At 25.8% G+C, this 15,626-nt stretch overlaps 2 protein-coding genes across 3 annotated transcripts; one reads left to right on the forward strand and one right to left on the reverse strand.

Annotated features, from left to right (window-relative positions):
- The first annotated feature begins 345 nt into the window (after positions 1–345).
- Positions 346–8,818, forward strand: LOC130452848 (carboxy-terminal domain RNA polymerase II polypeptide A small phosphatase 1). The gene is made up of 4 exons (XM_056792326.1): positions 346–597; positions 2,115–2,401; positions 2,955–3,290; positions 3,350–8,818. Exons 1-4 carry the CDS (start codon positions 525–527, stop codon positions 3,566–3,568), a joined length of 915 nt encoding a protein of 304 aa, XP_056648304.1. The 5' UTR covers positions 346–524; the 3' UTR covers positions 3,569–8,818.
- Positions 8,819–9,392: 574 nt separating this feature from the next.
- LOC130453369 (myotubularin-related protein 9) lies at positions 9,393–15,266 on the reverse strand. Of its 2 annotated transcripts, XR_008911044.1 has the most exons (7): positions 14,838–15,226; positions 14,239–14,675; positions 13,898–14,184; positions 12,215–12,658; positions 11,961–12,156; positions 10,132–11,267; positions 9,398–9,639 (listed from the first exon to the last, which is right to left on the reverse strand). XR_008911044.1 is itself a non-coding variant. In XM_056793076.1 (6 exons), exons 1-6 carry the CDS (start codon positions 14,982–14,984, stop codon positions 11,102–11,104), a joined length of 1,677 nt encoding a protein of 558 aa, XP_056649054.1. In that variant the 5' UTR covers positions 14,985–15,266; the 3' UTR covers positions 9,393–11,101. The 2 variants fall into 2 exon arrangements, 1 of the variants encoding a protein (XP_056649054.1); XM_056793076.1 differs by having other exon boundaries at positions 9,393–11,267; positions 14,838–15,266.
- Between the last annotated feature and the right edge of the window lie 360 nt (positions 15,267–15,626).

The following is a 15,626-nucleotide window of genomic DNA, read 5'->3' on the forward strand; positions in this document are numbered from 1 at the left end:
ATTGTGATAAAGTATAGAATCCACAAAAAATTTTTATTAAAACATTTTATAAAAAATCTATTTGAATTTTAAGATTTTAAGTTTAAAATGGGAATAAGTTATAACGACAGTTGGCACGCGAAAATTGAAAAAAAAGAAGAAGAATACTCAACTGACAGTTTTCATTCCTAATAATAATTTCCTAATTTATATATCTTAAATATTAAATAGAATTTTCTTTAATTATTAAAAATCTTATTTAAATAGTGAAATATAGTTTTCCTTAATAATTTTATGATTTAAAATCTTGTTTTATTTTGAATTTAAATGGCCACTTCGATTTTAAACTTCCCGCTGTGAAAATTTGACATATACTGTTAAAACATTTTAATGGGTATGTTGATTGTTGTTTAGATCTGCGAAGTATACGAAAAAAGTAGTAAAATAATCGTTAAAGTGCATCGGTATAGTTCCTATATAATCTCGAAAATGTGGTAAATGTGCAGATAAATAAAAAAAACAAGTGGTGATAAGCAAATGTTTAAATGGAAGCATCCTCCATCATTACCCAGGTGTCAAGAGACGAGGAACATCTGAATAATTATGCTACAGAAAAAGGTAAATATTCTCATAGATATCAAATAGATTTTAATCGTGTAAGAAGCGTTTTTAATATAAAATTGATACAAAATTAATAGGGAAATATAACTTTGATAACATAGTAGGCGTGTGAGGTGTAAACAGAGAAGTGAGATAAACACTTAAAATCAAGATTCTGATTTTTAATCAAGGTCTTCTATTCTACAACTTATTATTTAAGCTGGAAAATCAACATTGTTGTCAATACGAAATATAGACGTCTCGAATCTTGTAATTTGATTGTTCAATTAAGCAAAGGTGGGACTGGTCATTTAAATATGTAAATTGTCCACATTCCTTTTCCAACTCTATGACCTCTTTAAGAAGAAACCGTAGATATATTATACTTTCACATTAATAAACGATTAACTATAACCCCCGAAATATCTAAATTACATTATGATTTTTACGTAAATATTTAACAAGTGCGTATTGCGTACAGGGTCACCCAAAAATAAATCACATTCATCATTATTCCTATCCAAAAATAAACGTCCATTTCCAAAAATAGGTTGGTATCAATGATTCTAGGTTTAGCGACGTCACGTCTCGCACGTGATACCACGAAAAAAACGTCAACTTTAGTTAAATTTATTCAATTATATTTTGTTTGTTATAAAAAATATTCTTCATTTAAGTTATACGTTTTATTTTACTTGATAATAATTTAAAAATTTGCTAGTACTGTACTCAATTATTTTTAATAAACTTAGGGATGAACTTGCTGGATTCCCCCAACGGTTTTCTCATGAATATTTCTACTAATAAAAACCACATGAAAATACAATCAGTAGTTTTTGATTTTATTGAAAATATACAGGTGAAATGAAAAAAATTTTTTTTATAATACGGGGGATACTCGTAAAGATACATTTTGAAATAAAAAACAATTAGTACTGATATGGTATATTGCTATATTAGGAGTAAAGTAGTAAAATAATTTTTTTATAATACGAGGGGTTCTCATAAAGTTACATCCATTTTGATATAAAGAACAATTAGTACTGATATGGCAATTCGTCATAGTATAGTAGAAGCACTAATAGCGAGGTCGAATATTTCGCTTTATAATACGAGGGATTCTCGTAAAGTTAGATCCATTTTGGAATAAAAAACAATCAGTATTGATAGTGTATATTGCCATAACGTGGTAGAAGCACTAAGGGCTAAGACAGGATTGTACTGAGTAAAAACGTTATAGTTCATTGTTTTTCAATGAATTTCATATTTAGCAATCGATTTTCACGATAAACAGGATTTCTCAATCAATTTAACCATTTTAAACAACTGTTTTGATGTATAAATGATCTTAATTTAAAAATATATCTTGCTCGTATTTATAATTTGTTTTCAATTTATAGATAAACCTATTACATCATATATTACGTTTTTTAAAATGTAATAATTGAACTAATGACATTAATATCTCGAAATTAAATTGTTTTTTGCGTTTGATTGTACAAATAATCAGTAACAGCGGGTGATTGTTTTCAAAGGCTCTTTATCTACACAAGATGGCGGTAACGAACAACTCGCTCAACTTCAACCATCGTCGTCGACGGCGACGAAGAAGAGTTCCACGAAGAGTTTCTTTCGTTCCTTATTCTGTTGTCTCCGACCGAAAAAATCGAAACCTCCCACATCGGAACAATGTTTGGACGGTACTCAATGCGTCGATCACACTAGATGCAGTTATCTACTCAGTCCTCCTAGAGCGGAGGATACAAACAAAAAATGTATGGTTATAGATTTGGACGAAACTCTAGTACACAGCAGCTTCAAGGTATGTAACAATAAACGACAAGCGAGTTATTATCATTGAGTTTGGGTTTATTTTTTATTCAATTTTGGTACATTTTCGCTTTTGGAAAAGCTTATAGTTCCTTAGTATCTTGGTGGAATAGTTTATCTTCACATTTCTGGAAGTTTCTGCAAACTAGTCGAATTGGGAATGAAGAAAAAGTACTGAAATGCCGTTTGATTCATTCTTTTGACTGAAAATTTCTCTACGATCTATTTAAAGGCAACTTAGTCATCTATTTGAGTCATTGTCAACGTTGTAGTGATTTGTGAATCAATCATAAATGTTGAGTGTGTTCCTAGAGACCTTGAAATTTTGTATTTAAGTATTTGTAACAATTTTCATCTCTCTGATGTGATTTTACGGATTATTTCATCAATTTCAAATTAGTTTGAGCTGGAAATGAATAAAATTGGGTAGATAACAAGTAATTTTTGTTTTATAATGTTCATTTAATTTAGAATTTTCATTAACCATCCGAAACAATATTTTTATAGCAGATTTCTGTATAAAAAAAATAAAATTTCAATTTCAGCCAATCAATAACGCCGATTTCGTGGTACCTGTCGAGATAGACGGTACTTTACATCAAGTGTACGTTTTGAAAAGGCCGCACGTCGACGAATTCCTCCAAAGAATGGGGGAATTGTACGAATGCGTCCTTTTTACGGCGTCTCTAGCCAAATACGCCGATCCAGTGGCGGATCTACTAGATAAATGGGACGTATTCAAAGCTAGATTATTTCGAGATAGTTGCGTCTTCTACAGAGGTAACTACGTCAAAGACTTGAACAAATTAGGACGAGAATTACAACAGATCGTTATCGTTGATAATTCGCCCGCTTCTTACATATTCCATCCAGATAATGCTGTAAGTGATATCGACGGCGTTTTACGAAGGTTGTTTTTGAAATTTTTTTATTTTATTAGGTGCCGGTAGCGTCTTGGTTCGACGATATGAACGATTCCGAACTGTTAGATCTTATACCGTTCTTCGAAAAACTCAGTAACATGGACAATGTATACACAGTGTTGTGCAACTCCAATCACCCCTACAACAATTCTACTCCTTCTCAACTCAACGGGCCGCAGAATTTGAACCACGTCATAGGCTCCGTTCAGAACAATCATTCACCTGCCAAGACGTAGCGATCGCTATTCGTCTTTCAGTTGATGATTTGTTATTGATTTTTATTATTATTAATATTTTTTTTTTAATTTGCGACACTGTAAGGAGTAGAAAATGGTATCGATGTAAAGAATTGATTCATATGTACACAGGGTTTTCCGAAAATTTTGCAAAAAAATCAATAAATTTATTATTATTTTTATCACCCTATATATATACATACCGATTTTGAATCTATATATAATTTAATTAAATAAGTGGATATTAAAAGTATAATATTTAATAAATTTAAACTTGTGACCTTTTGGCTTAGTCCGTATCTGGTTTTTTTTTAAATTTTGCGACTTTAGCACGATGTAATTCGTAAATTTCATAAATAAACGTATAAGAAGGATTTTTATGATATTAAACACCCTGTATAACTTCAAATTATTCGATTTTATTTTATGTATATAATTGAGAAATATACGGTTAGAAAATGTTCGATATTCGTTAGGGGGGATGGGGGTTTTTTTTAAATATCTTGAAAAAAATTTTGGAAAAAAAATGGATTTTTTTATATAAGATTTTGACGTAAAGAAATCGAGATAATTAAAAATAACTGTAGAATTAAAAAATTATTAAAAATAATACACTAAATTTGAAAAAAAATTAAATTTAAATTTTATAATTTTTTAAATATTTAATAAATTCATATTAATATGAAATGTTGATTTAAAACATTGCCCCCTTTTAGTATTTAAAAAAAAATGAAAAATGTCCATCCAAAATTGAATATTTAATTTTTTTAAATTCAAATTAAATTAAAAAAAATCATAAAAATATTAAATTAAATAAAATTTTATCGAAAAAATAGAAATTTTAAACTTTTTCAAATTTTTCAATCATTAATTTTCCATAAGACATAGATTTGAAATACTTTTTTATTAATTATGAAAATTTTAAAAATATAAAAATTCCAAAAAAATATCAATTAGTCGACTTTTTCATGTTTTTCATTATATTTAGAAAAATTAACTTTAAAGATAAATAAAGATTCCAAAATTTACATGTTTTTTGAATATTTATACTGCAGTAAATTCGAAAAAAAAATTAAACTCAAATTTTATAATTTTTTAAATATTTAATAAATTCATATTAATATGAAATGTTGATTTAAAACATTGCCCCTTTTTAGTATTTAAAAAAAAATTAAAAATGTCTATCCAAAATTAAATATTTAATTTTTTTAAATTCAAATTAAATTAAAAAAAATCATAAAAATATTAAATTAAATAAAATTTTATCGAAAAAATAGAAATTTTAAACTTTTTCAAATTTTTCAATCATTAATTTTCCATAAGACATAGATTTGAAATACTTTTTTATTAATTATGAAAATTTTAAAAATATAAAAATTCCAAAAAAATATCAATTAGTCGACTTTTTCATGTTTTTCATTATATTTAGAAAAATTAACTTTAAAGATAAATAAAGATTCCAGAATTTACATTTTTTTTGAATATTTATACTGCAGTAAATTCGAAAAAAAATTAAATTCAAATTTTATAATTTTTTAAATATTTAATAAATTCATATTAATATGAAATGTTGATTTAAAACATTGCCCCTTTTTAGTATTTAAAAAAAAATTAAAAATGTCTATCCAAAATTAAATATTTAATTTTTTTAAATTCAAATTAAATTTAAAAAAATCACAAAAATATTAAATTAAATAAAATTTTATGGAAAAAATAGAAATTTTAAACTTTTTCAAATTTTTCAATCATTAATTTTCCATAAGACATAGATTTGAAATACTTTTTTATTAATTATGAAAATTTTAAAAATATAAAAATTCCAAAAAAATATCAATTAGTCGACTTTTTCATGTTTTTCATTATATTTAGAAAAATTAACTTTAAAGATAAATAAAGATTCCAAAATTTACATGTTTTTTGAATATTTATACTGCACTAAATTCGAAAAAAAAAATTAAATTGAAATTTGATAATTTTTTAAATATTTAATAAATTCATATTAATATGAAATGTTGATTTAAAACATTGCCCCTTTTTAGTATTTAAAAAAAAATTAAAAATGTCTATCCAAAATTAAATATTTAATTTTTTTAAATTCAAATTAAATTTAAAAAAATCACAAAAATATTAAATTAAATAAAATTTTATGGAAAAAATAGAAATTTTAAACTTTTTCAAATTTTTCAATCATTAATTTTCCATAAGACATAGATTTGAAATACTTTTTTATTAATTATGAAAATTTTAAAAATATAAAAATTCCAAAAAAATATCAATTAGTCGACTTTTTCATGTTTTTCATTATATTTAGAAAAATTAACTTTAAAGATAAATAAAGATTCCAGAATTTACATTTTTTTTGAATATTTATACTGCAGTAAATTCGAAAAAAAATTAAATTCAAATTTTATAATTTTTTAAATATTTAATAAATTCATATTAATATGAAATGTTGATTTTGAAAATTGCCCCACTTTTAGGAAATTCAGAAAAAAATGTCCATTTCAGAGATATTTTATAAGAAATTATTATTTAAAACTTTTTTTTCATATTTTCAAGATATTTCGTAAAAAAAATAATTTTTAATCTTTCTAGATGAAATTCGACATTTTTTTATATAAATATTTGAATATATACTAAAAAAATTAAACCTCAAATAATACCCTTTAAATATTAATAAAACTTGAAAAAATATTTTTCGACTACCCCCTATATTATAAACAGTATTAAATATACAATAAAATCTATTTTTTTTTTTTAAATATTCTATATGAATAAATGTGCCAATTTGTTTTTTCGCGAATTTTATCTTTCCGACTATATACGAGGACTAGTCAAAAATTCTTGTATAAAAACTAATTATTACTTTTTTTTTAATTTTTTTTTTTATATTCAATTAATTCTGTATATTATGTAAATATTACGGAAAAGAAAAAAAAATATTTTTGTATGTACCCATACCATTTTTGTCTCCTAAAAATAATGATTTTATAGAGTGTAAAAAAAAATAATTAATTTTTTATTTTTTTATATACATATATACATAACAAAATTTGCGTGTGCGGATGTGTATAACAATCATTTTCGATTAAAGGAGAAAAAATTTTATAAAATCCCCACATAATTACATATTACCACGTGACAATTACACGTGATCGAATTTATATTCCGAATTTCGCGATAATCATAGTAAACAAAATAATTTATTATTTAATCGATTTTTTTTTTAATTTTAAATAATTTAAAAATTATTCAAATATATTATAATTTTATAAGGGGGTAAAAGCAAAATTTAAAAAAAATCTAAATTATTTTTTTTATACATAATTTATTTTGAATTAAAAAAAATTTGATAAATCGGATGTTTTTCAATGTTTTCTTTTTTTCATTATTTCTTTTTTGTAATAAAACTATTCCACCCATGACAAAAATATCCATATATACGAGGCGTATTCGAAAATAAATCGTAATCCAATTATTTCGTTGTATATTTAAAAATTAATTAAAGGAAAACATCCAAATGAACTGTCTGTTGTCAAAACAAATATATCAATAATATTCAACGTGGACTGAAATACGTTTAAGTAAAACTTTTGGGCGCGACTTAATCCCGCGTTTTATAAAATCTAGTACCAATTAAAAATGTAAAATTAGTGGCCTTTTGTGTTGTAAAAACGCTAATAATTGTAATATTCAATTTTATACGAGTTTTTTCCGATAGGTGGCGCCACGACGTATAACCTTAGTGGCGCCATCTGGCGACATATCAATTCAAACAATTTTGATACTCTATTGAAAGATGAAAATAATCGCGACGATGATTGGTTGGTGTTGGTTTTTTTTTTATTTTATTTTATTTTATTTTCTATCGACGAGAATGTTAACGTAGTTTGTGTTCATAGTAGTTTCTTAATCGTCTGCAAATATTTTTTTGTACAAGGTGATATTTTCTTATCTTGTATTTACGAGGGTTGTCTAAAACAAAGGATTCTACTCTTTTCTATATTTTTTACTTTATTCACCCGTTTCATAAAGAAAAAAAAACAAATTTTTAGGTTAGGAAACGTGTAAGGATCAAATCTGGTAAAATATTCGTTCAAATCGCAATAATATCGCGGTTTTTCATTATAAGGGTGATTTATTTTACTTTTATAATCAATTTCCACTTTCCCAATCGATATTTTCTTCGCCCTTTCTTCTAATCACTAGTTCGATGAAGAAAAAACCAAATTTATAGGTTACGAATAGTGAAAAAATCACTGGGGATCGAATTTGATGAAATATTAGATCGAATCAAAGTGAAATTGTGAATCTTAGTTGTGATGGTGACTTAATAGTGAACAGGTGAATTATTTTGAGAAAAATTCAATAGGTCTCCCCCCCCCCCCCCAAAATTGCATTTTTCTCATTCGATCCACTTTTCCAGCATCAATTTCTGGTTTTTATGTTTTTTTAATATTAGAATCTCGACAAAATTATTGGATGTTTCTAATCTATTACCACAGTGACTTTTATCGTTAATTGTATCTGTTTTTAACCTTCCGGAACCCCCATATCTTAATCGAACTGGATATAAATGTATCTACAAAAAATTTCGCGAAAGCAATGATGCACTTTGATTAGAAATTTCTGTTATTCGAAAACTTTTTAGACAAACCTCGTAACAATATTTTCAGAAAAACTATTTTTCAAATTTCCTTTTGTTTTTATACTAGTTTCCAAAACGAATCGTCTGGGTTAACAAAAAAATAACCCGTATTGTAATTTTTCTTATTGTTTTAATACGTCGACATTAATTATACGAGGTGTAAAAGATAAGTTGTATTATTTTATTGTACGACGAAGTATCACCCTTAAGTAGTCGAGGTTTGTTCGATTTTTTAGTTGAAAAGACCCTTAGGTGTCACGGAATGTGAGAAAAATCACCCCAAATTAATAATTGCATTTAATTTGTTTTCCTATTTTGTAAATTTCCTGTTTTTATCAAATGTACGTAATAATCTACTACGTAGTAGTTGAAATAATTTATTTTTGTTGTGTTTTTGGGGCGGTTTCTCCTATTATTCACTATATTAGTCAATTCACGAGACAAGACATATTTAAATTATTCTAATTAAGTTTTGCTGAAAAGTTAACAAAACATGCTGTAAACTAATGAAATTATGTATTGTATATATAAATATTATTGTATTATTATATATTAACTATGTATAACTACAGCTGTAAATACACAGAAATTTATTTATAATTGTTTTATTTTATTTTAACCTAAAAAAAATCATCAAAACTGAAAAAAAAACAGGATTTATAGTATTGTTACTATCTAAAGATGAAATTTAAATTTTACCGCCATTTTACCGTGTTACATTAACAATTTGTTAGTTACCTGTATATCTATAATAGTAAAAGACCAAAAAAAAGAAGATTACATGATGGTGTTTACAATTCCAGTTCGCCAAACAAATTTTGTGGATCAAAGAAAAAATAAGTTTCTATCAAATTACTTTATCTATGGTATTGGGTTGATATTTCGATAGGAACGTATGTCGTAGCTCTAGACGTCGACGTTGCCAAATTCAATCGAGTTTTCTTAATATTTTAAGCATTTGTTTGATTTTTTAAGATAAATACTTCAAAATTATAATTAATACTCGAGGTTTAAAAAAATGAGAAATTACAGGTTAAAATTTTATTGTGGTAGATATATTCTAATTTATAAGTAAAATAATAAATATTCGCAATTCATGTAATATTGTTTTATTAATTTTTTTTGGATTTTTGTCCAAGAATAAGGAAATACATAATAAAAACTACAAAAAATATTGTCCATATTGTTTTATTCAACAAAAAAAAAAATACAAATTGTTTTAATATATTAAAAACTATATAAATTCAAATTTTTGAATATTTTTCTTTACCAGAATCGATATTCAATTGACTTATTTTCATTTTAATATACGTATCGTATCGTTATTTACTTTTCGAGTTATCCATATCCAAAAAAGTTACTTTTCTCTCAACCCAAAACTAAATAAAATTTTATAGATAAAACATTATAGAGTAGATTATTCCTACAAAACATAATAAACAATACACTTTTTGAGATATGATAAACATGTTAAATATCACACTAGTAGATTCATTAATGACTAGCACTGATTATATAATATAGAAATACTTTTTATATACAAAATCAATTGACTTAAAGGTCATTCTATATCAAATCAATACAGAATTTTATGAAATTTGCTGTAAACAATGTTAAATTCATATTTTGAAAACACCTAATTGAGAAACTCATTTCACTTAGTTTTAAATTCCCTTTCTTTTGATAAGCAACACAATAAATTTTGTTATAAAAATTATTGTTTAAAATCAATTTTTTTCCGAAAATTCAAAGTTAGTAGACTATCGAGTTATAATTAATAATAATTGAGTGCTTCATAGGTTATTATTATTATATTTAAGTATGTACTTAACCCAATATCCAACAAAATTTAAAAAACAAGCTAACAATCACTTGATGAAAGTAATAAAACGTCTAAATATTTAAATTCTATTACCTTCCAATAATACTGTTGACGAATTTATAAAATTTCCTTTATTTTTTCACTGTTCGAATGTCACAAATTCTACTTTAACCTAGTTTTCGCAATTTTTAGTTTCCCTGCTAATATCATTTAGATAATAGATTATTCCCAGTATCGAAAGATACCAGTGAATAGCTTTGTTCGCGTGTCAAATTCCGAATAAGTTTAGGATCCATTGCATACGTTCAAGAGTCTATATTCAGTCCCCAGAATCAACAATTTTAACAATGCGAATGCGATCCGTCCTAAACTGATAAGGAATTTGACCCCCGAACAAAGCTAATATCTACAATCCCAATCAGTCGTAATTACACCACACTACACATCCCAGTATTAACTTTTAAACCAACTGTCATTTTTGAGATTCGTTAACAATTACCTTTATATCTATAATAATAAAAGATCGAGGAAAAAGAAGATTAAATGACAGCAATTGCAATTCCAATCAGTCAGACAAGTCTTGCAAAACAGAGATAATCAGTTTCTATTGAATTATTTTATCTATGATCTTTCGATATGAACGTATGTCGTACACATCGACGTTGCCAAATTGCTTTGAAATGATTGAGGTTTACAAAAAATATTAGTTAAAAATTGTTGTTAATGATGACAATTTAGATCTGTTGGTTGATAATTTTGTTGTTTGGAAAGAAAAGACTTTTATTCTTGAATAAATAAGTGTTGTAGCTCACGATACCATGTAAATGATAAAATTTTTAGCTTTCAAGCTTTCCGTATTTCGACTATATTCCAGGTTGAAGAAATTATAGCAACAAAATACAATGTTGCTCAAAAAGGCAGATTCCGAGATATATAAGAATTTTTTTTTTTTAGTTGATTTCATATGGAATAACCCTATATATAAGTGATATGGAATTTATATTTGTTATTTTTTCAAAGAGATTCTTAGGTTACTTTTTTGTAAAAAAATAATTAACAGGACTCAATCTTCTTCTTTCAATTCTTCTTGCATACATTGAAATTCTTTGATTTTATCAAACAATTGTTTCCTCAATTTCCCGGCAGTATTTCTGAGATCTTTGCTTTGTTGAATCAAATTTTGTATTTTAATTAAGGCCTTTTTTTGTTGTTCTTGGTCTATTAACCACCTACATATCGAAAAATTATTTTACAGTATATCGAAATCCCCTTGTAATTTTCAGTATGGAAAATCGAAAAATCTTCTGATTTCAATTAAATTTTTTCTTAAATCTTAATTTTTATAGCGGAATTATAGAAAAAAAATAAGAAAAATATTTCGTGTGAGTTTAAATGGGGCACTTTTTTCAATATAATTTTTTTGTAAAACATCAAATTGTGGTTATGCATTTTATTTGTTAATCTACACATAAAATGAACATTTTTAACAAAAAAATCATATAAAAAAATGTTTGTTTAGTAAATTTTTACAACTGAAATAGAATTAAAATCAACTTTTTTTTCGATAAGTCCTATATAATATTTCAGCTATAAAAACATTCAAAAACAAAAATTTTGTACAAGATTTTTTGAATTAATATGTTTTTTGTATAGATTCAGTAAAATGAACCAAGAAAAAGTCATTTGATTACTTATAAAATAGTTATTAACAATAATATGTGATTTATTACAGTTACTTCAACATTTCAACCCCTAAAACTAATATAACAACAATTTTTATTATACCCATGATTATTTTCATAAATTCTACATAAAAACAAGAATTTCTGGATGATTTTTCGATTTTCTATAACAAAAAACGAAGTAACCACTCATAGTATGAACTAATTTAAAAATAATAAATAAATATAAATGAAACTCACCTAAAATAGAGATCAGACCAAACAACTATACTAACAGGGGCTACACTAGGCCAAATCGGCGATTTATTAGGCTCGTAACTGGGATTTAAAACAGAAGTCAAAACATCAGGTCGATTTAAATAAGACCACAAACTTGTAGTTTTTTTAAATAAATCAACATTGTTCCTTTCGCATTTTGAATTACATAAAAACGTACCTAAAACATATCACTTATTAATAAACAAACTCATTTTTCAATATAATAATTTTCTTACCGAATTGACTGAAATAAGAATGTTCGAATATTAAAATCAACATGTCAGTCTTATATTCGAAACTATTCGGAAATTGGTAATGCAATTGTTGAACACAATCGAGAAATATTAAAAAACTAGGTTGAATTCCTTTGGTTTTCGTACCGGAAAAACAGAATTTCTGATGTCTGGTATGAAACGGATGACCGGATTGCAACCATTCTCTTTCAATTAGAGCTTGAAGACCTCTAATCGTCCTACAATCCGGATTTAAGATAACTTGAGTTAAAGAGGTAACGATTAATGTACTATCTTGCCCGTTGGTGCCGTGCACAAGCACCGAAGCACCGTCTTTATCTAAACATTGGGCTACAAGGCAAGCCACATTTAAAGAATTTTGTATGTGTCCTAACCAATTACTACTTTTAGATATCCATTTTTCTGATGATCCTATATCGTAACAAGCTAAAAAAACACAAATATTTATTTATTTTAAGGACAATTACTTTCACGTAAAAATCATTAAAATTTCTAATGTAATTATTGACGTTAAAAAAATTATTTACGTAGCAATATTATGTTAAAAATATGCGCAAACTTTCTTTTTTTATTAAAAATGATTCACTCATCATCAAAAATAAATTCTCGTCTATCAAAATTGATTTCTAAATCCTCTGTTATATAATGATAATAATCAACTAAAATTAAAAAAAGAAGAAGACTTTATTATGGGCACATTCTTTTGACGTTAATTTTTATAAGGTGTTGCCGGAATTTAAAAATTTATTTTGAACTAAAAGATGTACCAATTAAGGTTAAGATGATTTCATACCAGTTTGAGTGATTTCAAAACAAAATTTTTAATAATTATTATTTATTTTTATTGTAACTAATTAATTAGTTGCATCAAAATGAATACAAAACGCCAGCATCCATTTATAAGTGAAATTATTTTTAATCAAAATTTTCGTTCAAATACATAATTCCTAACTCTTAAGATTTAGGATATTGCACAGCTAAAATGATGTTTTTTATGTGATTTATACAACTAATTAATTTTTCTATCCCAATAAAACTTATCAAAATATTCATTAATTAAACAAAATAGTTGAAAATCTTTACAACGGAGAAAATTTTTCAATTCTGGCAACACCGTATGTAACAAAATGACGCAAATTCTTCTTTTTTTAAATTTAATTTATCTCATTTGACCTACGATTTTTCTATGGTCAACGGAGGATACGGAAACTAGTTTTGACAAACAAGAAATGAATTTTGATTATAAACCGGAGTCGTGAATAAAATTTTAAATGAATATGTTTTTAGTGAAATATATCGACTAAAATGTGATTTATCAACAAAATATTTCTATGATTTTAAATATAAACATAACCTCATAATTTTTTACATTTTTTTCAAATCCATACCAAACAAACGTGACAAGAAAGTATAAACAAAATATTGGTAAAGCATCTAGAAAGGAGAAAAAATGGGAAATGAAAATAACAAAAAAAATTAAAATAATGACAGAGGGCCACTAAAAGTTTTCAAAAAATCACTATTATGAAGAATTTTTTTTCAAAAATTAATATTTTGATTAAATTTGGAAGGAAATCAACAACTGTTGTATGAAATTAAATCTTAATTCAAATAAAGTACCGATATCAGATGAATTATAATAAAAATCAATTTCCAACAACTTACCATCAATAAATTTTGATAAATGTTCCAAAACAGAACCATCACATTTAGAAATTTTATCCATAGGCCTAAAAACTTTTTTCCATTGATTGTAATAACCATCCGGCTCTGTACCACCCCCTTTTCCTTTACAATAATTAATATAAGCAGTACTCCTTAAATCTATAATATACCCCTTTTTATAAGGACCTAAAATTGAATTTAAGATCCTTTCGTCGGCTTTGCACCTTCGGTTCGAATTATTTAACATTGGTTGACTACTTCTAAGTAACACCGTGCCATTTTCATGCCTTAAAACTCGATTTTATTAATATTTCCCAGATAATTATCTCACATTTTAATACCTATAACTTAAACAAGGGAAACGCCCGCCATCTCGAAAATTAGCTGATGCTACAATTGTTTCATCATCTATACTCTTTGGTACAATTAAAGTACTACCGTAAGTACCACAAACGTTGAAGTTTCTGTTAACATGTGAGACTCTCCATTCATCCCCAGCAATTAATTTAGTGAATTCTATTTCCAAGTCGAAAAGTGTATGACCGTCTTCTAATATACTATACATAGGTCTATAAAAGAATGGATACAGAAGTTCGGGTTTTTCCAGATTAGACAAACGTTGGATGGAGATTAAAACGTTTTGGAAATCTTCTGGATAAGGTATGTCTAGTTGTAAAATTCGAAAATCTTTACATTTTAGTAATATTGAGCCCCCATATTGAGCGGTGTTGTTACCAGAAACTTTTTTTTCTACAGAATCTATACTTTGATGCAACAACTGAAAAATTCGTATCCTGATAACAAGAATTTGAATTTGAAATCTCAACAATTTGAATTGGAAAACAAATAAAAATGCCCAAAAGAGAAAACAGAATAATGGTATTATAGATTACGAAATAAAAGCAAAAAATAATAAGTTTGAGGGTAACTTTAAACATACCCACAATTCCTGAGCGTCCTCTTTTTTAGATGAAATTATCAAATGGTGTCCTGTTATACATAATCTACAATCTATTGGGCTTTCCAAAGGGCTATGTAAAATTACACCGTCTAATTTTGGGGTTTTTATCATTTCGATAAATTCCATTATAAAAAATTGTTGCCATCACTTATTTTTATTATACATTATAAATAGGGAGGGTGTTTTAAATTTCAAAAACGTCATCAACACAAAATTATGATTAATAGATAACGACGTTGTAATTGTTGCATTTTTGTAACTAACTTGTTTAATAGTAAAAATACGAATAATGTAAATTATATCAATTAAAATTTGAACATATCGCGATTAATAAAAAAAAATATTTATTTAGCACCAAAAACGTTTCGTCACTACACGTCACTTCTTCTTTTTGGTATCAAGTTTAAATCATTTAAAATAAACAATTCCGTTGGCTGCTGCTAATCATACGATTATCGTACAATTAAAACGATTATTCTTCAAAACACTTTTATTTGTTTACCTCGAATATCATAAAATTGATCTTTCGTATATTTCTCATTATTTTATGAGTATGTTATCGAACAAAAATAAATTATTCATACAATAATCGTTTAAATTAAAACAAAAGCAATTATCCGGGTTATACGTGAATAGACACTACCTTTTTCATATGCGAAAACAAATAAATGATAAAAGAAGAAGATGTAAGCTTATACGTAAAGGTATGATTACAGAGAATAGACAAAGAGTAATAGCGACAATCAATTTCTTAATTTCCATTACCAT

The sequence above is a fragment of the Diorhabda sublineata genome, chromosome 2 (genome assembly GCF_026230105.1).
Source record: "Diorhabda sublineata isolate icDioSubl1.1 chromosome 2, icDioSubl1.1, whole genome shotgun sequence".
Classification (NCBI taxonomy): Eukaryota; Metazoa; Arthropoda; class Insecta; order Coleoptera; family Chrysomelidae; genus Diorhabda; species Diorhabda sublineata.